At 39.4% G+C, this 21,263-nt stretch overlaps 1 protein-coding gene across 3 annotated transcripts in view; it reads left to right on the top strand.

Moving 5' to 3' along the window:
• The first annotated feature begins 14,123 nt into the window (after window positions 1–14,123).
• adgra3 (adhesion G protein-coupled receptor A3) overlaps window positions 14,124–21,263 on the top strand; it is a 119,092-nt gene continuing 111,952 nt past the window's right edge. Inside the window, exon 1 of one of the 3 annotated variants that reach the window (XM_059988955.1) lies at window positions 14,124–14,243. Coding sequence is in view for 1 of the 3 variants with exons in the window: in XM_059988953.1 (XP_059844936.1) it covers window positions 15,002–15,249 (248 nt within the window). In the remaining 2 variants the exon portion in view is untranslated. Of the gene's footprint in view, window positions 14,244–15,001; window positions 15,250–21,263 lie in introns of those variants that run through there. The other 2 variants (XM_059988953.1, XM_059988954.1) reach the window with 2 other exon arrangements.

The raw sequence follows: 21,263 nt of genomic DNA, 5'->3' as shown, positions 1-21,263 counted from the left end.
CAGTTTCAATGACAGCTCATTAAGTCACAGGTAAACCACTTCATGCTTTGTCTCAGTGATACAAGTCTATCTCCACCAGTTGATCACTGAAAAAGAGCCAATAAAATTCATGAAATTGAATTCATACCAGTGAAAAATAATAATTTAACATTGCAAGATTCTGTCTTGTGAAACAGCCAATATTTCCTGGTTACAACAGTCTCTCTACCAAGTGAGTTTATTAAAAAAACTATCAAATAGGTGATAATAATATGTTATATATTTTAGATCAACTTGGCTTCATTCCTTTATATAGCACCTTCACTGTTATAAAACATCCTAAGATATTCAACAAGATCATTAACTCCAAATGACTTAAGGAGATATTAGTTCAAATGACTAATAACTTGCTGAGAGGTTGGTTTAAAGGAGCCTCTGAAAGGAGGAATTAGACACAGAGAGGAAGTGGGGTAGAGATGGAAGGAATGCTGGAGAAGATGAATGTAGCAAAAGGGAGGTGGTATTAGGTGATAAGTGTTGTATAGAGGAAGATGAATAACAGGTTTCTGGAAAACAGAAAACTAAATGGCTGATTAAGGATTGGAATGGCTTATTGGTCAATGATGAAAGCAGTAAACATGATTTAAGTAAAAGAAGGAAGGAAGAGTTTAAGAGATTGTTGACTTTTGAACGTGGACCTATTTCTTATTATCAATCCAATTAGACCAACTAAGATTTGGGGAAAAATTAGGAGAGTTTGTGGGTGCAAAACCTTAAAGAGATAGGGCAATCTTAGTATTTTGTAAAAATAGTGCACAATGGAAGAAAGTATTGGGGTCTAAAGCTCAGGGATGAAGGAAAGTAACACCAAAGGATTATACTGACTATAGCTTTGGGGAGTGATCAGTGGAGTGCCTTTAGATGTACCCATAGACCAAGTTAAAAATAATTTAGTCGGGGAAAAATTGTGGATGCTAAATTTCTGAAAGGGTTTTGTAGAGGAGTAAGAACAGATAGCTTATTGATGTTGATTAAATTTGATGGAAAAAGTTGCCAGGTAGGGTTAATGTAGGTTATATGAATTATATGGTTTGAGTATATGTGCTGCCCTCTCAGAGATGTTTTCAATGCCAGAAGTTTAGTCATGTAGTAGGCGTGTGTAAGGTAAAAAGCGTGCTAGATGTGGTGCAGAACATGATTATGGCGATTTTGGACAAGGTGTTGGGCTAAAATATAGCAATGGTGGAGGAGGACATAGGACTGTGTATGCAGGATGCCCTGATATATATACTGTGGGAGTGCAGCATGTTTGGGCAGAAAAGGGCATATCATATGCAGACACTCTGCAGAAAGTACAGACGATCGTGTGAATGGAATCTATTAATGCCCAGAGTACAGATAGATAAAGACAGTATGTAAAATGCATGATTATATAACAAATGATTTGTTGATTGTTGATAATCTAAATTAGTTACTTTCATGGCAGATGTGCTAAATTGTACAGGACAAACTAAAAGTAGGACAGCAGAAAGTTAAAATTATACCAGAAGCTGCTGAAAAAACATCTAGAGACAACTCTAGAAGTTACTAATGATGCTTTACAAGGAGGAATAAATAATGTTCAAACTTCAAAGGAAGGTTGTTAATAGTTTTACTAATTTTGAAATGGTATACTAGAAGCCTGTTAACTAATGATCAAGAGTTTAAGAGATTTATGGAAGATTTATCAAATAAACTTTATGTTATACATGTACAGGAAACCTGGTTGAAATCATGTCTGAAAGTTTTAAGATACAAGGATTGTGTACTGAGGCTCCGGGGGTGGAAGTTAGAAACAGGAAGGGGTCAATAACTCTACTGGGTGTTCTTTATATAAATATAAGAATATGCATCTTTTTTTTCAGCACTGACTTTGTCTAATTTTCAGATCTATTAATTGCAATCATCTATGATTGGAAGTTGAGCAACACCAAAAGTAAACACACTGGGGTAGAAATTTGTTTTTGATCAATACTCACTTTTCTGGCAGGCAGGGGTTGTGCTTCATTTCTCAACATGGTTCACTGATTTTATTGGAGCAGAATTTCAGAAGCAAAGTACATGATGCAGTCACTGCTTATTTTAAGTTATAAACTGAACCTTTAGATCCTGCAAACATTGAAGTTGTGTAGACAGGAATGCCTATGTTGGATATATCCCATGATTTTTCTAACAGTATTCATTATTTATTTAAGTTCTGACTTGGGAGGAATTATTGCATAATTCTATGCAGGAGGTACAATTACTAGGTAAGCTGCTGATCTCCTACTTACAATTTTGTGGTTATATACAGTGCCTATAAAAAGTATTGACCCCACCCCCTTGGAAGTTTTCATGTTTTATTGTTTTACAACACTGAATCACAAAGGAATTAATCTGGCTTTTTTTGACTGATCAATAGAAAAAAAATCCTTCATGTCAAAGAGAAAACAGATCTAAATTACAAATATAAAACACAAACTATTTGATTGTGTAAGTATTCACCCCCTTTAATATAACACACCAAGTCATCACTGGTACAGCCAAATGGTTTTAGAAGTCATTAGTTAAATAGAGATAACCTGTGTGCAGTCAAGGTGTTCCAATTGATAGTAGTAAAATTGCACCTGTATCTGGAAGGTCCAACTGCTGGTGATTTAGTATCCTGGCAAAAACTACATCATGAAGACAAAAGAACACTCCAAGCAACTCTGTGAAAAGGTTATAGAAAAGCATGAGTCAGGAGACGGATACAGAAAAATTTCCAAGTCACTGAATAGCCCTTGGAAGAGAGTTGTCAATCATTAAGAAATGAAAATAATATGGCACAGATGTAAATCTGCCTAGAGCAGGTCATCCTCAAAAACTGAGTGACTGTGTAAGAAGGGGACTAGTGACGGAAACCACTAAGAGACCTATGACAACTCTACAAGAGTTATATGCTTCAGTGACTGAGATAGGAGAGACTGTATGTAACAATGGTTGCCTGGGTGCTTCACCAGTCACAGAGTGGCAAAGAGAAAGAAACTGTTGGAGGGAGGGGGAAGGGGAAACTCACATGAAATCTCTGTGAGAGTTTGCTAGAAGGCATGTGGGAGATTCTGAAGTCAGCTGGAAGAAGGTTCTGATGATACCGAAATTGAGTTTTTTGGCCATCAGACTAAATGCTATGTTTGGTTTAAGCTAAGCACTGCACAGCATCAAAAATACACCATCCCTACTGTGAAGCACAGTCATAGCTGCATCATGCTGTGGGGATGCTTCACTGCAGCAGATCCTGAAGGCTTGTGGAGGTAGAGGGTAAAATGAATGCAGCAAAATACTGGGAGATCCTGGAGGAAAACCTGACGCAGTCTGCAAGAGAACTTCTTTTCCAGCAAGACTATAGCCCGCAAACATAAAGCCTAAGCTGTGCAGGAGTGACTTAAAAACAAAGTTAATGTCCTGGAGAAGTCAAATCAGAGTCCAGATCCAATTGAAAATTTGTGGCTGGACTTGAAAAGGGCTGTTCACTCACGATCCCTATGCAAGCTGAAGAGTTTGAGCAGTTTTGCATAGAAGAATGGGGGGAAAAATTGCAATGTCCAGATGTGCAAAGCCGATAGAGATGTATTCACACAGACTCAAGGCCATAATTGCCGCCAAAGGTGCATCTACTAAATACTGACTTGAAACGGGTGAGTAATGCAAACAATTATTTTGTGTTTAATAATTGTAATAAATTTAGACCAATTTGTAGAAATGTTTTTCCTTTGACATGAATTAGCCTTTTCTGTTGATCAGTGTCAAAAAAGCCAAATTAAATCCAGTGTGATTCAATGTTGTAAAACAATAAAACATGAAAACTTCCAAGAGGGGTGAATACTTTTATAGGCACTGTATTAATCTCAACTATTTTTAATCTGACTGGTTACAGATGCAACTATCTGAAAAGATAGCTTAATTCCATCCTGGTTTTGAATTCCGCAAACACAAAGGGTAGAATATGAGACTGTATGACACTATGAGACTGTAAGACATGGGAGCAGAATTAGACCATCTGGCCCATTGGGTCTGCTCCACCATTCAATCATTGCTGATCCATTTTTAAAAAAATCTCCTCCTCAACCCTAGTTCCTGGCCTTCTTCCCATAACCTTTGATGCCACGTCCAATCAAGAACCCATCAATCTCTGCCTTAAATATACCCAACAACCTGGCCTCCACAGCTACATGTGGCAACAAATTTCAGAAATTCACCACCCTTTGGCTAAAGAAATTTCTCTGCATCACTGTTTTGAAAGGGTCCCCCTCTATCCTGAGGATGTGTTCTCTTGTCTTACACTCTCCCACCATGGGAAACATCCTTTCTACATCTACTCTGTCTAGGCCTTTCAACATTCAAAAGGTTTCAATGAGATCCCCCCTCATCCTTCTGAATTCCAGCAAGTACAGACCCAGAGCCATCGAACGTTCCTTGTATGATAACCCTTTCATTCCTGGAATCATCCTTGTGAACCTCCTCTGTACCCTCTCCAATGCCAGCACATCTTTTCTAAGATAAGGGGCCCAAAGCTGTTCACAATACTCAAGGTGAGGCCTCAGCAGTGCCTTATAAAGCCTCAGTATCACATCCCTGCTTTTGTATTCTAGACCTCTTGAAACGAATGCACGTGGCATTTGCCTTCCTCACCACCAACTCAACCTGCAAGTTAACCTTCAGGGTGTTCTGCACAAGGACTCTCAATTCCTTCTTCATCTCAGATTCCTAGATTTTCTCCCTATTTAGAAAATAGCCCACACATTTATTTCTACTATCAAAGTGAATGACCATGCATTTTCCAACATTGTATTTCATTTGTCACTTTCTTGCCCATTCTCCTAATCTGTGTAGGTCCTTCTACATCTTACCTGCTTCCTCAACACTAGCTGCCCCTCCACCAATCTTCGTATCATCTGCAAACTTGGCAACACAGCCATCTATTCCATCATCTAAATTATAAACAAGTGGTCCCAACACCGACCCCTGAGGAACACCACTAATCACTGGCAGCCAACCAGAAAAGGATCCTTTTATTCCCACTCGCTACCTCCTACCAATCAGCCAATACTCCAACCATGTAACTTGGTAAGCAGCCTCTTGTGTGGCACCTTGTCAAAGGCCTTCTGAAAGTCCAAATGTACAACATCTACTGCATTCCCTTTATCTATCCTACTTGTAATCTCCTCAAAGAATTCAAATAGGTTTGTCAGGCAGGACTTTCCCTGAATTTTCCATGTTGACTTTGTCCATCTTGTCCTGTGACACCAAGGACTCCATCACCTCATCATTAACAATTGACTCTAACAACTTTCCAACCACTGAGGTCAGGCTAACTTGTCTATAATTTCCTTTCTGCTGCCTTCCTCTTTTCTTACAGAGTGGAGTACCATTTGCAATTTTCCAGTCCTCTGGCACAATGCCAGAGTCCAATGATTTTTGAAAAATAATTTCTAATTCCACCACAATCTCTAACACTACCTCTGTCAGAACTTTAGGGTGCAGTTCCTCTGGTCCAGGTGACTTATGTACCTTTAGATCTTTTAGCTTTTTGAGCACCTTCTCTCAGGTAACAGAGACTGCACCTACTTCTCTTCCTTCACACACTACAACATCAGGCATACTGTTAGTGTCTTCCACAGTGAAGACTGATGCAAAGTACTCATTTAATTCATCAGCCATCTCCTTGTCCCCCGTTATTATTTCTCCTGCCTCATTTTCTAGTGGTCCTATATCCACTCTCATTTCTTTTATTTTTAACATACTTGAAAAGACTTTTACTATTCATGCTGATATTATTTGCTCACTTGCTTTCATATTTCACCTTTTCCCTTATGATTTTTTTTAGTTGCTCTCTGTAGGTTTTAAATATTTCCCAATCCTCTACCTTCCCACTAATTTTTGCTTTGTTGTATGCCCTTTATTTTGCTTTTACATTAGGTTTGACTTCCCTTGTCAGCCGCAGCTGTACTATTTTACCATTTGAGTATTTCTTCATTTTTGGAACACACGTGTCCTGCATCTTCCTCATTTTCCCCCAGAAACGCATGCCATTGCTGCTCTGCTGACATCCCTGCCAGAAACTCCTTCCAATTTACTTTGGCCAACTCCTCTCTCATACCACTGTAATTTCCTTCACTCCACTGAAATACTGATACATCAGACTTTACTTTCTCCTTATCAAACTTCAAGTTGAACACAATCATATTGTGATCATTGATTCCTAATGGTTCTTTTAACTTATGCTTCTTAATCACCTCCAATTCATTACATAGCACCCAATCCAGTACAGCTGATCCCCGAGTTGGCTCAACAACAAACTTCTTTAAAAAGCTATCTCTTAGGCATTCAACAAACTCTCTCTTCAGATCCTTTACCAAAGTGATTCTCCCAATTGAACTGCATGTTCAAATCTCCTGTAACCATCATAACAATGCCCTTCTGTTTTGCCTTTTCTACTTCCTGTTGTAACCTGTGGTCCATCTCCCAGCCACTGTTGGGAGACCTATACATAACTGCCATCAACCCTTGCTCAACCCACAAGGATTCAACATCTTCCGAACTTGTGTCACATCTTTCTACTGATCTGATGCCATTCTTTACCAGTAGAGCTACACTACCCCCTCTATGGCATAGTGGGAGCTGAATGTCAGTGAACATGGGTTACAACTGTGCATTTGAATTTACCACAGCACACTGGATATCCGTTGATATACCAGATATAACATTGATTGTAAATATATATTACTGGGTTTGCTTTCACCATATGTCTAAGTTTAAAGCAGACCCAGTAAATATATTTATAATCAAACACTAATATCAGGGATTCCTCAGGATATCCAGTTCAGATATGATTTTTAAAAAAATCACTGTATATGATGACACTAAACTATACGAACAAGAAATGTTTCAGGACTAATCCCTGTTCTCTGAAGAACTGGATAATACAGTGAAGCTTTTCCAGTCGGTCAGTAGTGTCTGGGATACTGAAAAAAGCTCTTTATATTGTAAGATTTTGTTCACATTTCATACTGTTTGGCTGGACAAACCATTATTGCTGCTTCCCCAACAATATTTTCTCCAGGCCTGATATTGGGTTAACCACATGGGAAGAATACAGAATTGGTTTTGATATCAGTTGCATGTTCCACCCTCTCCCTTCACAAGATAATCTGCATCTTTGGTTGGAGACAGCATAATAACATAGTACATCTTGTTTTGGGGTTTTACTGAGACACAAAATTTATTAAGTAGTAATAGAAGAAGTGAATAGTGGTTGCACAAAGTATTTTTACAGCAGAGCTTACTATATTATAATTATTTTACAAAGTTGGTATTTTTCCAGTAATTACAGTTATTCAGTTTAGTTATAACATTTCTAAATTTTTGGGTTGAATCTCTGATTCAGAAAATAACCGCAAATAAACAATTTGAAACATTTGCTGAAAAACTGTTAGTAAATGAAAATAATCAAAAAAAAACCTACAGGATCTGGCAATCTGAAAAATAACCAGAAGATGCTTGAAACACTCTATAAGTCAGGCAGCATCCATGGAGGGGACAGTCTAAAAAAGGATCTTCAACCTGAAATGTTAACATTTATTTGCCCAGATGTGTCTTTATCTACTGAGTGTTTGCATGTTGTTTTTGTTGTAGCTGCCAGTGATGTTTAATGACTGTTCAAATAAACTCTTAAGTTTTATAACAGGCAGAGGCTTGCAAATATCTACCCCAATCCCAGCTGTGGTAGCTGTTAAAAGCTATCATCTTTACTGCCTAGCTAACGGCCCTGAATTCCAGGATATAGTCAGCTTGAGGCATCTTCTGCAAAAAAGTCCGCTGCATCATTATGTGTTAGATGTGGGCATATGTAGACTGTTGTGATTATTCTGAGATTTGGCTGAATGGGTACACGTATTGAATTTGTTCTTCTACAAACCTATTAGGTCATAGTAATATATCTGCTATAATTAAAATTCTTATTGAGCATGTAAAATAAATCCTGCAAATTTGTTCACTTAACAACAAATTTTAGTTCTTGTGCTATCCCATCTTAGAGGGGATAAAGCCAAATATTATAGCCCAAGGGTTCCCAATTGTGTTTATGCCATGGATCCCTATCATTAACCACAGGGTCTATGGGTGCCAAGTTGAGAACCCCTGCTTTGGTCTATTTAAAATCCTTGGGGGTGGGGGGGGGGGGAACAATAATAACTTGCCTATCAGTTAAAAAAGATTCTTCAAGACAAAGATAAAGTGGTAAAAAGAAATCCACTTTTACTGATGAAAGGAAATTGTTTACTTTTGATAAACACCAGGAACATAACAGAGTAATTTCCATTTGCCAAGATGAGTGCAATTTCCACAACACACAAGAAATTGGACTTCATCCAGGACAAAGCAACTGGTGATTTGCACCCCAAACACTCATTTCCTCAATCACTGTACAAAGTATTTGTAATTTGTACAATTTAAAAGTGCATTGTAGTTACTTAATTAGCAAACTCTGACAGCTCCTCCTAAACCCATAAACTCCACCACAAAAGACAAGCATCTAGATGTTTTTCTACAAATCTCTCATTACCCTAACCTGGAAACGTATTGTGGTACTCTTGGTGGTCGACCGCTTGCCCCAGCATTCCTAGAGGTCAGCACTACCTATTGTTCGTTTTTAAAATGTGTTCATGGTGTGCGTGTTCAGTGGAATTATGATGAGATGTTCATTTATTGTTACATTTTAGCTCAGGTTATACAGAAGTTTGTTTGTGCATCACCCTGAATGTAACCAAAGTGTGTAATAATCACCTACCCCGTCTGTATGTGACTGAGTTGGTTCTCACAGAGCTATTGTACTCTATCTGTTATTGTGCTTGTCGCAATAAAAGTGGCAGGTGAGATAAACAAGCTTTTCTTGTCTGTCATCATGGAGCGAATGTTCACCACAATATTATCCTGATTTGGATATACATTACCATTTCTTCATTGTCACTGCCCATAAGCACTGCAGGAGCTTTAACATGGAAGTACTGCAGCTGTATGAGAAGGCAGCATGTCATCACTTGGGCATCTAGGGAAGGGCAATAAATGCTAGGCTTGCTGACACCCCCAAAATCAAGTCATTGCAGAAAAGATCTTGCAAGTGTGAAAATTAATCCATTGCTTAAAAATATTGCCAGACTTGTTAAAAGCAATTTTTCTTTAACAAGATTGAATTATTTGAGATAAACAGACGGTTGATTAAAGTGATGCAGTAAATGTACACGTAGACCTCCCCCCCCCCCCGCCCAAAAAAAACTCTTCAAGCTAGTTAAAAGATGGAAGCACATCAAACGTGTTGAGTGGCAGGATAGATACAAAATTTAAATCGATGATATGAAACACAGGATGGTGTGTATAGGTGTTCCTCCATTATATCATTTTCAGCGTATTTTCCTTAAGACCTATTTTAAGTTCATTGCTCATTTTGCTTGTGAGGTGAAACTTGGCAAAGCAGTGGACATTGGTGAGGACAGTCTTTCACATCAACAAGGTGATGAAATGTGCTGAGGCTTGTCAGATGGAATTCACGTGGAGAAGTGTGAAAAGATGCACTCTGGGAATACTAATAGTGTATTCTATAATAAACTATAATAGGAATGATTTTGCAAAGTACAGATAAACATGATGATCTTCAAAGGGCTGATATTCAGAAATACTTAAAAGCTAGAAAATTTTTAAACATATACATTTTCTAGACCTTCCTTACAATAAATCAATGAAATAATTCTATAATATTTTGAATACTTGAAAAATAAACAAAGTGCAATTAATATACAATATTGTAAATTATTTTATTTTAATCTTTCTTCCTCATGGGTGAACAAACCCTATTCAGGTAAATAGGCTTGTGAACACTGTGCCAACTTTAACTTTGCATGGGACCAGAGAATGGATCACCCAGTGTGAATGGAGGGAAATTGCAGTAGCTTCTGGCTCCATCAGTGAACTCCGTGGGAAGTGGCAGAGCCCAACTGGGACAACGACAGCACAATTTGGCCTGTGAACTCCAGATTTACCGTATTTGCACAGGGGTCTCAAACCTGCCAAATGCTACCTCTACCATACAAAATTGTTGATAAAACCTAGCAAAACCAGGGCCAATCTCAGAACATTATAAAGCAGAGATTATCGATTAGTTGAGCATTTGTAGACGATTCAGGAAAGCATTTATTGGAAGTACTAGATTTGTTCTCCTGGAAACTTATTTAGTTATTGAGATGTTTATATATAGAGCAAAACATATTGTCTCTAATTATTGATTCAATTACAAAACATCATATTATCAGGAGAACTTAGATTTTTTTTTGTGTCATAATCTAGTTTGTTTTTCCTGGGGAAAATATTTCAAGTTAATCTCATTTCAAAAATATATCTAATGGTGCAGATACCTGAGGCTGGGCAGTATTATGGACGACGTTGGTTGACTGTCTAAGCACAACATGGTCTTCAAAGACCATGCACTTGGGCACGATTTGCCACAGAACATCTATTGATGCTGTTGGCTCCTATGAAGGTAATATGTGTTGGATCAAAAGGCAAAGGGATCTGAAGAATGTGATCATGCATTAGTCACTTCCAGACAAAATGCTGACAGAGGTCCTTAACATTAGCAGTGGTGAATAGATTTGGGCATCCAGGGAAATTAATTGAAAGAATTGAATAATGCCAAAATACAATAAAGAGCTTGTCTTGAATATTGTTCGTACAGATCAAATGATTGCACAATGTATTGAGCTAGAACAAGGTAAAACAACAGCAGTAAAGAATAAAGTGCAAAAGCTATCAAAAAAAGTTCATGTATAACATGAAGATAATAACAAGTTGTATAGTGAGGTCAAGAGGAAGCTGGTACCTATGGTGTGCTGAGTTGTGTCTACAACTCTTTTCAGTTTCATGTGGTCATATACAGAGCAGAGGCCATACATCTAGTTATGCATCAGATAGAATACAATATTGTAAATTATTTCATTCTCCATTCAGATAAATGTGTCTGTGAACACTGTGCCAGCTTTACCTTCGGCCTCACTCTTGAATGGACCTCCTGTACATTTAGAGTCTGATAACAGGAAGTAGAAGCCTGTTAGTATGTGCTTTCAGGCTTTTGTATCTTCTGCCCAATCAGAGGGGGAAGAAGAGAGAATGTCCAGGGTGGCTGGGGTCTTTGATTATGCTGTCTGCTTTACTGAGGCAGCGAGAAGTATAGAAAGAGTCCATAGAGGGGATGTTGCTCCCTGTGATGTGCTAAGTTGTGCCCACAACACTCTTCAATTTCTTGCGGTCATGCACAGAGCAGTTGCCATTCATCCAGATAGAATGCTTTCAGTGACACATCAATACAAAAACAATTGATAAAGCTAATCTTTTTTTTAAGAAGTTGACAGGGACATGCCAAACTTCTTGAGGAAGTAAAGGCGTAGGTGAATTGTTCTTGGACATGAGATCAATGTGGCACAACAATTCTGATGATTCAGGAGATTAGAAAATACGAATACTTCAATCCTTGTCCTCACTGTTGTGTCAAACGAGGTATCCCACTCTACATTTTTTTTTGCTTATAGAAAATTGAGAGGCATTGGTAGGATAAATGGTCAGTCTTTTTCATCAGATGGGAACATCAAATATTAGAGGATGTAACTGTAAGATGAGAAGAGAGATTTATGATGTACTTGTTTTTACAAAGAGTGCTGTGTCCCTGGAACATTCTGCAAGGGATGTGATAGAAGGAGATACTTCAATGCTTAAGAGACATGTGAACAGACAGGGAATTGAGGGATATTGACTATGTGCCTGCAGATGTGCAGTTTAAACAGCTATCATGGTCAGCACAGATATTGTGGGCTGAAGGGCCTCCTTCTATGCTTTACTGTCCTATGTATTGCACCAATCTATAGCATATAATTGTATGTTTTTTTTTACAGTATCTTAACAGATTCTATCAGATTATTCTCATGGCAAACTGTAATTCTGATAGAGGTTCTGATTTAGGATATATATATATTTGTTGCAAAAAACTCTTAGCCCTTTAAGATTAAAATTATAGATATCCTAGCTGCATTGACGTGTATAAAAGGTGCCCGAGGCAGTCTATAAAGTTCTTGGATACCCTAGACAAATTTTAAATCCTATGCATTAATTTGGATACTTTGCAAAGGACTTTGTTAAAAGTTGAGAACTGAGCATTACATACCAGCCGCTATTCATAAGGCTGTGCGTTTTGCCCGTGGGATTTGGATAACATACTTTAAATAAAAATGCATCATTAAAAGCTATCCAGAAAGGCATCCACAATGAGTTTTACATCATTGATAATGGTGAAAGTAAAAAGTAGCTGTGGAAGTTTCAACTGAAAAATTGAGATTCCTGAGGTAGTGACTAGAGATCCAATATCTGGAATGAGAAAGAGAAATTGAAGTTATGGGACCCAAGCTCCAAAAAAGGGTTTTGTATTTCACTCGAACAGAGCTAAGGATCCTGCCCCACTCCAGAACCACTGCGTTACATCTTCTGGAGTTAACATTAAATTGGATTATTAATAAATGAATACCTTGGCCTCTCAACTTGTAGAACTCTCAACTTAGATTCCATAGACCCTAAATGGATGAGAAATCCACAGATTTACCAATCTTTTGCTGAAGACATTTGTCTTCATCACAGACTTTAATGACTTGGTCTGTGACTTCTGGTTCCAGACTTCCCCTGTAACGGGAACATTCTTCATGTACCTAGTCCGTCCAGCCCATATGATTTTTAATGTTGGTAGTTGGTTTATTATTGTCACACGTATCAGGCCATAACGAGAAGCTTTGATTGAAAGCCATCCAAACCAACCATTCCATATTTAAGTACATCAAAGTATACAAAAGCAAAATTAAAACAGAATGTGAATATAGTGTTGCAGTTACAGAGAAAGTGCAGTGCAGATAGACAAATAGAGGATTCATCTTTATCATACAAGATATCTGTTCCAGTCCTATAAACTGTTAAGTCTGATATATTAATGAATATACATTCATTATGTGTCATCATACGGAACATCCTGAGTCATGAAAGTGGTTAGAGCTCTTTCATCTGTGCTATTTTTGTGGCTTTCCATGTCTTTAGTCATGGAAAAGAATGAGGTGCTTCTTTTTTTTATTACAAAATCCTTTATTACAAATATCGGTGCTATACAATATACACAAAACAGTGGCAAACACAATTACTGCACTACAAATAGACAATAGACATTACACCAGAATGTTGCCATCCCTATCCACGATGGCATTTACACCCCGCGGAGCCCAACGGTCTCGAAACTCTCCAAGGCCGCCGTGGACTGCGCGTGTTCTTTTTCAATAGTTACCCGGGCACGAACATACCCCCTAAACATTGCCAGGCAGTCTGCCCGGGGAGATCCTCCCGCCACCCGTTCCCAAGACCCACGGATGGCGGATTTCGCCAGCCCCAGGAGCAAGTTGACTAGGACATCCTCATCCCTCCATGCCCCCTTCGGTGCTTCGTGATTCTTTCACCATTGCCCTACGAGGAAATTCCCGTATGTAATTCCAAAGTGCAGTTCCTCAAGTACTAAGATTACCACAGAACCAGTCGTACAAAAAAAAGCTCGCTTCATTCAGTCGCCATTGGGTTATGTAAACTGGAAAACAACAGTAGGCAGTTATTTGGCACCTTCCAGGAGACGTCTTGAGTTATTTGCATGCATCTCTGATGAAAAGGTCATCGACCCCGAAAAGTTAACGCGAAACGTTCTCTGTCTGTACATGAAGCCTAACCTATTTAGTGTTTACCTCAGAAGTAACTTTGCTAACGTGAGGTAATATTAATGCAGACTGCACAGTTCAAAGCTTTTTTTAAAAATCCTGGTATGACTCACTAAAGTTACGATGGGCAAAGTCAACCTGCGAGCAATTTGGCGACCTCCGACTGTGAGATCAAACTTGGCTCTGGGGCTAGTTCAAAGGTAAAGTGGAACTGCTACAAACGAGAAACCGAGAGAACATTTAAACAAAAAACAACCACTGGTGGAGTGAAACGCTGCCGCTGGTGGCCCTCTGACCGAGGAGCAGTGACTGGCACTCGGTACTGTGCCCAGAGTTGGCGCGGTGTCCTGGAAAAGGCTCAACATGGAGGCGGCCGGTCGGAAACGGGCTCTTCGCTGACGAAGTTTTTTTCCCCCACCATTGAGCTGAGTACGAAAACAAAAGGCCATCAGCGAACTGCTTGCGCGACTCGTGCTACTCGGAGGGGCTGGGAAAACCAACTCCATTCCCCACCTCTCCCTCCTCCTCTTGCACAGAGCCAGAACACCCCCCCTCCCACCCCCTGCGAGAGGATACGACAAAGGAAAATTCGCACTGAGCGGGTGCGTTTCATGTGGGGGGGATTTAAAATCAGCTCCCTCTCGCTCGCAAAGTTTGCAGCGGACGGAGCAGAGCCCGAAGTCGGCGGGCGGGCGGGCGAGGAGTGAAAGTTTCTTGGCCCCTGCAGGTGGGTCGTCGGGCCGGTGCGAGGCCGTGGTGTGAATGATCGGGATTCCTTTGTGTGCCAGCGGGTTCGGCGCTGCTGCGGCTGCGGCTGGTTCCGCGCACCGTCGCCCGGCCCGGCCGACCGGGGGCTCGATCCCGCGGACACAAAGGGATGTGGACTGACCCGGGGTGGCCGTCGGCATTGAGGGAGGACTCGAGCCCACCGACGATGCTTTCAAGGGGCATTTCGGGCGCGTGAGGAGGGCTGCGTCGCCGTGCTTTGTGTGCAGCCGCTGGTACAGTATCTCGGGGGTTTTGGATGGAGAATCGCCGTGCACCGCAGGCCTTGCTGGCTGGCCTTTCTGCTCGCTTCCCCTGAACCGCAGCGAACACACCCAACAAGCCCGACCAAAGTTTTGCTGCCTTCTGCTGAGATTTGCGACGTTTGGAAAACTATTTATTAAGGCAGACTCTGAAAGAAAATGAAATCTCGTACCGCAGACGTGGAGTTGTCAGGGGTAGTGTTACTGCTGGTGATCGGTGTTTGCAATGCCCTGCCGAGCGGTTGTAAACGTTTGAATGAGCGTCCGAAAATCGCGTCGAAACTCTCCTCAGCCGCATTCCCGGCGGCCTCTTCAATGACTGGGACAGGCGACAAAGTTGTTTGTACCAATTTGGAACTGACAGAGGTTTTCCCACTAGACACCCTCCCCAATAAGACAGTTACTTTGTAAGTATGGCTTTTTCCCAAGTTACCAAATAACATAAATCAGCCACAACAATTTGTATTGAAAAAGCTTGAAATTGCGGCGAAATTGACATAACATCGCCTTATGACGTGTTTCTGAGCATTTAATTCTAATATTTAGTAGGCCATTTAATTGTCAAAGCGTTATTGCTATTTACTGGAATCATAGTGACTTAGTTTCCGGCAAAAAAAATGTTAGGCAGAAGCTCGAGCCTTTATATAATGCATAAACATAGTCGAAAAACTGAATGATACTGGTGGTCATTAGTTAGGGGCGATGAGAAAGAATAAACCTAATCTAAACCTCGTAAGGGCAGTCTGTAATAGAAGGCTGTGGTTTAATGGACCACTTGAGGAGATGGAGGCCAGACATCAAAGGTGACATTTAAATGAGGAAGTACTGATGTGACTTTCAACTGAAGTTCTTCCCAGATCACTGTGAAAGATCTCACACCCATGATGACCATGCGAATGTTTATGGATGTAGGATCTTTCTCTGTTATCTTACTCAGAATTTATTTCTCAGCTCGCACTTTGTACAGATGATGAGCTCCTGTCGACGGTGCAAGTTTCTTGAACCCAAATTGTCTGCCGTTTTCGACATTTCTAATGTTCTTGAGTGGGTAATGATGTTCGGAGGAGGTGCTATGTGCATAATCTTTCAGTTTTAAAAGACTGCTCAACCCTCTACTGAACAAAATCTGGAGGAAAATCCATCAAAATGATGAAACACTTGAATGGTAGAGTTTGCACTTTTTAATATAGTATTCTTCAGCAGCACTTTTATAAACCTACTTAAAAGCTACTCGGTCATTTCCTGTAAGGGGGGATGGATGTCTAATCAACCAATGCATTATAGTGGAATTAGTTAGGCTTTACAGAAAATAATTTGCTGTGTTATGGGAGAATAGAATTGATGAGGTTGCATTACTAAAAGCTGGCTGGTGTAGATCCAGTAGAGTAAATGACAGTCCTACATAGATTACCAGTTTCATGAATTCCTATGACCACCTGATAAATGAAAGCCCCTTCACCATCATGTAATCATTTATAATATGTGCCAGATAAGCTTTGCGGGATTGTGATTTATTGTTTGGTAGAATGTCTGTAAAAATGAAGATTGGTTCTGTAATCTAGGAAAGCACAAACTTTTGTACTAAAATATTCACTTTTAAATGCTGCAGTCAACTAAGCACCCGAACCTGCTTTTTGGTTTAAAGGGACTGCACAATCCAAAAGATGTGCCTAAATGGTAAAGAGCAACCCTGTACCATTCAGCTCCTAGTGTTATTTCTACTCCGTTTCTGGTTTATCTGCACAGTGAACTTTATTTTTCAGATTTATTTCTGAATGAACTTTGTTCTCCACATGAATGACTTGCTAATTGCTCATGGCTGTAGGCTTTACGACATAATCTAGAGTAGTAGCTACACTTGGACTGAAATTTTGACTTTGCTGTATACATTTGCGAAATCTGAAGCTGACACATCAATTTCATATCTGTGATCTGTTTGACCATGATGTCCTTTTTCTGCTGCACATTATTTATCATTGGAATGAAGCTGGAATTGGTTGCAATCAGGTTGTATATTTAGCATGAATGCAGCCTAGAGTATTAACTGAAATGTATAATGTGGGGTATGAAGACTTTTCATGATAAATGAAATTTCTCTCTTGATTTTAATTGGTAAAATTCTACTTGACCAAGTCAGACAATACTTTAACCATTCCAGATTTCATTAACACCAATGTGGTAATTTTAATATAAAAAGATGGGTGAATTTTAATATAAAATATCTTACACATATCTTATAAATGTAAGTAGCTTTATTGCAGGCTACGTGAGCAGATCAAAACTCATTCCCTCCAGCAGCATAATTTGCGGCATCCAAACATGTCGATCTGATAAGCAAAGATTAGCCAATAATTGGAAATCTTTCATCACAAAGTATTTGATAAAATGCTTTTTATTAGATTGAAATTTTTGAACCTCATTCTGAAAATGCTCTTTTGGCCTTCGTTTGGAGAATCACGGTGCTTCTGTGGCCTTGATGATTGGACTTCCTGCACATTTCTGAAAGGGAGACGGAAAGGAAAGAAAATTTACTCACCTGAAGCTAGAGGATAACTGAGCAGTGACACTTGCAGAGGTTTACAGTTATTCTGACTATCAGAAATAGAAGATTTAATTCCAATTTTACATTGGTTGTCATTCAATGTGATCATGGCTGATCATCCACAGTCAGTACCCCATTCCTGCCTTCTCCCCATATCCCTTGACTCCGCTATCTTTAAGAGCTCCGTCTATCTCTTTCTTGAAAGCATCCAGAGAATTGGCCTCCACTGCCTTCTGAGGCAGAACATTCCATAGAAGGATTAGATGTTTCTGGTGAGGCATTTGGTTTTGATACTGGTCCACTGGTACAAAATGAACAAATTTAGGTGGTGAAATGTCAGAATTTTGTGACTACTTATTTGGAGGGTCTTCATAGTGGAGACGTAACTCCCTCTTCGCATTGCTAATCTTCAAGCAGAAGGTACAGGAGCCTGAAGAGACATGCTAAAGATTTCAGACAACTTCTCCTTCCCCCATCAGATTTCTGAATGTGCAATGAGCCCATGAACACTCCCTCAATATTTTTTCCTCACTTTTTGCACTATGTAGCTAGGGTGCCTTAGACTTTTGCACACTACTGTATTTGTAAATGTGGAGCAGAGAGCAAGTTTCTAAATCTGATGGATATTGAGACTGGTCAGGGTGGAGTGCTGCGGGAGTGTTGTGGGACAGGTGGCAGAGGGAGAGTGCCAGGGGTGGGGGGTTGGGGGTTGGATCCTGCCGGTGCAGACGCACCCAGCCCTCAGGCAAAGTCATTTGACTCCAAACAGTTGGTTAATTGATCATCACAGAATGCCTCTGGTGCTTCCCACTCCCTCCCCCCTTTCACTCTCAGTCCACAATAGACCCACATCAGAATCAGGTTTATCATCACTTATGTCATGAAATTTGTTGTTTTTTGTGGTAGCAGTACAGTGAAATATATAAAACAATTTGTGGCTTTTATTATGCATTGCAATGTACTGCTGCTGTAAAACAAATTTCACAGAATATGCCAGTGATATTCAACCTGATTCTGATTCAAGTCATTTTAGCAGCATTAGACTGTAACTAGTTCTCTAGTAAAATGACAACATTGCAGATATCTCGTTGTTGGGCCTTTTACTGCAAAAGGCCACATTGTGTAATTTTCCCTATGCATCATTCGCATTCCTGGGCTCCCTGGGGTTACTTGCCACCGTTATGGCTACTCCTGGAAGAGCAGGCGTTACTTTGGAAATCCCTGCATTTATTGGAAGTAATCATTCCTTTTCCAGTTTTGTCCTTCGTCTGAACTTTTAAGTGCATCCCACAATTTAGGTAGTGCCATAAGTGAATTCTGAAATCAGAACAAATGAAGTTGTTTGTGTTCTTTGACCTTCTAGATGGAAGGAATTGCCATCAGCTTCAGGCCAAGTGAGAAATAATTATGTAAATTCAGAACAAAATAGTCACTTGGGTAATGTCCTTTCAGTAAATAGATCTATTTTTGTGCCTTGGCTCATTTAAGGTCAAAATATACTTTCTCTAGTCTGATCCCAGTACAATATTTTAGCCCTGTTACTTTATATATTCACCTACAGGGATCTTGTTTCTGAGTGTGTAACTTTCCACTATTATTGTCTGCTTCAGTTTAGTTGAATAAGAACAATATGATCCATATAAAATTAGTTTGTAGTGTGCACAATTTAATCTGAATCGGATTCAAATCTTAATCTTAGATCTTGTCAAGTTACTTATTTCCATAATATAAAACATTTTGTGTTGCCGTCCAATTATTGAAGAATGCCAAATCTAAACTGCTCAGTTTAACAAAACCGCTTTCTTGTTCATTCGTGTTTAATGTCTGTGCTGTGTGCTGAACTCATTAATCTGAAGAGCTGATTCTAATGCAAGACATAGTAAAGGCGGAATTTGGAACAAAAGCTTGCATGAAAATGTTTTCATATCTGTTATTGTGTGAAAACTACTCCTGAAGCTTGTTCATTTTCATAAGCCATAGACATTGCCTTTCATGTTGGACTAAAACTAAGGAAGGGGTTGCCAGGCAATAGTAAAGTGTTATTAGTCAATGGGAGCTGCTCCAGTTCAGTGGTGGCAAATGGAATCCCACATTACTGTGGTTGCTGCTCTGTGTTATTAATGACTGTTCTGAGGATATTGTTAACAGATGATAACCGAGTGTGGGAAAGTGAGATCTCCAGATAAAGATAGTACGCAAAGGCATTTAGATTTGAACAAATGTGTTGGATCAGGATAAAGACAAAGTTGTATATATTTGTTTGAAGTTGTATTGAAGGGATAATGTGGTATGATGTTGTCAAGTTAACTTGTAGGTTGGAGTGTGTGTACGTGCTTTCAAATTGTACACAGTAGAAGGTAATCACTTATTTTACAAAGCTTTACTGAGCCTATTTAGAAGAGTTTTCCTTTTAAGCTAACTTGTTTATAAAAATATACAAGGTTATTTGAAATGTAACTAAATATTTGAAGGTACTCAGAATTCATAACTTCTAAAATGGAATATTGGAAATTAAGAATAATCGAAGGGCGACAAAAGATACAGATACTAAGTGTGCAGCTGAAATGGCAAATTACAATATACTTGTTTGGCTAAAGGAGTATGCTTGTAGAATTTTTCATGATGCATTTATTTTGAAATACCTGCTTTATAACTTTATTACCCAATATCCTCAATTAAGTTAGTGAAATTTATATTTGGTTTCAGGGATTGGGACTTCTTTTTATAGCTACACTAATCTTTTATCAATATTTAAAAGATCATCCTGGTTTATTGTCCAAGTAACCTGAGGCTGCAAAGGCTCCATACAAGTAGAATTCAACCTATGTCCTTTCCTGTCTCTTTCGAAAATTTTCTTTCTTTCTTCCTTTGTTCACTCATTCCCCTTCCTTCCCCTCTTTCTCATTATTGCTAGCAAGCTGATGTCAATATAACCATAAACTGTATTTTCTCTTAAGTGCAATTTTTAGAGTGCTGTGCCTACCCACATGTAAGGGACGGGAACAAAGCATACAGACAGGAGAGACATTATTCTCTGTCATGTCTGTGCCTGCTTGTTGTTCGACCAAACTAGAATGATATCCACTGTCCTGATCTTCCCTCAGACCCACCTGGCTTCCTTTGTTTACTTTTCAATTAAAAGGAAAAATGAGATAATGTCTGCCTCCATTCATTATGGTATAATTTTTATTTTTTTTCCTTGACTTCCCTTCCTGAATTTATCATTGGTCTCTCATCGTTTTTTATTTAGGGATACAGTGCAGAACAGGCCCTTCTGGCCCAACCCACCTGTTTAACACTAGCCTAATCAGAGGACAATTTGCAATGACCAATGAACCTACCAACTGGTATGTCTATGGGAGGAAATTGGAACACCTGGAGGAAAACCGTGCAGTAACGTACAAACTCCTTGCAGATAGTGCCAGAATTGAACCCCGAGTGCCCCAAGTTGTAATAGGGTTGTGCTAACTGTTAGGCTGTCATTATCTCTTCAAGAAAAATCAGTTAAAAGCTCCTGTTGCTCTATGCCTTTGTATAGACTTAATTATTTATTGAGTAGAATAGGCCTTTCTGGCCCCATGAGCGGCACCGTCTAGCAAACCCCTAATTTACAATGAGCAGACAACCTATCAACTGGTAGGTCTTTGGACTGTGTGAAGAAACCAGAGCACCTGGAGGTAACTCATGGACAGAACATACAAACTCCTTGCAGGCGCAGTGGGAATTGAACCCTGGCCGCCTGTACTGTAAACCATTGTGCTAACCACTACGCTACAGTGCCACTTATTTCCATATATATATATATATATATATATACATATGTGTGTGTGTGTGTGTGTATATAATTGTATATAGATAGAAATATTGTTCATGAATATT

The sequence above is a fragment of the Hypanus sabinus genome, chromosome 14 (genome assembly GCF_030144855.1).
Source record: "Hypanus sabinus isolate sHypSab1 chromosome 14, sHypSab1.hap1, whole genome shotgun sequence".
Taxonomy (NCBI): domain Eukaryota; kingdom Metazoa; phylum Chordata; class Chondrichthyes; order Myliobatiformes; family Dasyatidae; genus Hypanus; species Hypanus sabinus.
Note: the sequence above shows the minus strand (reverse complement) of the source record. Positions and strands in the feature narration are given on the sequence as shown.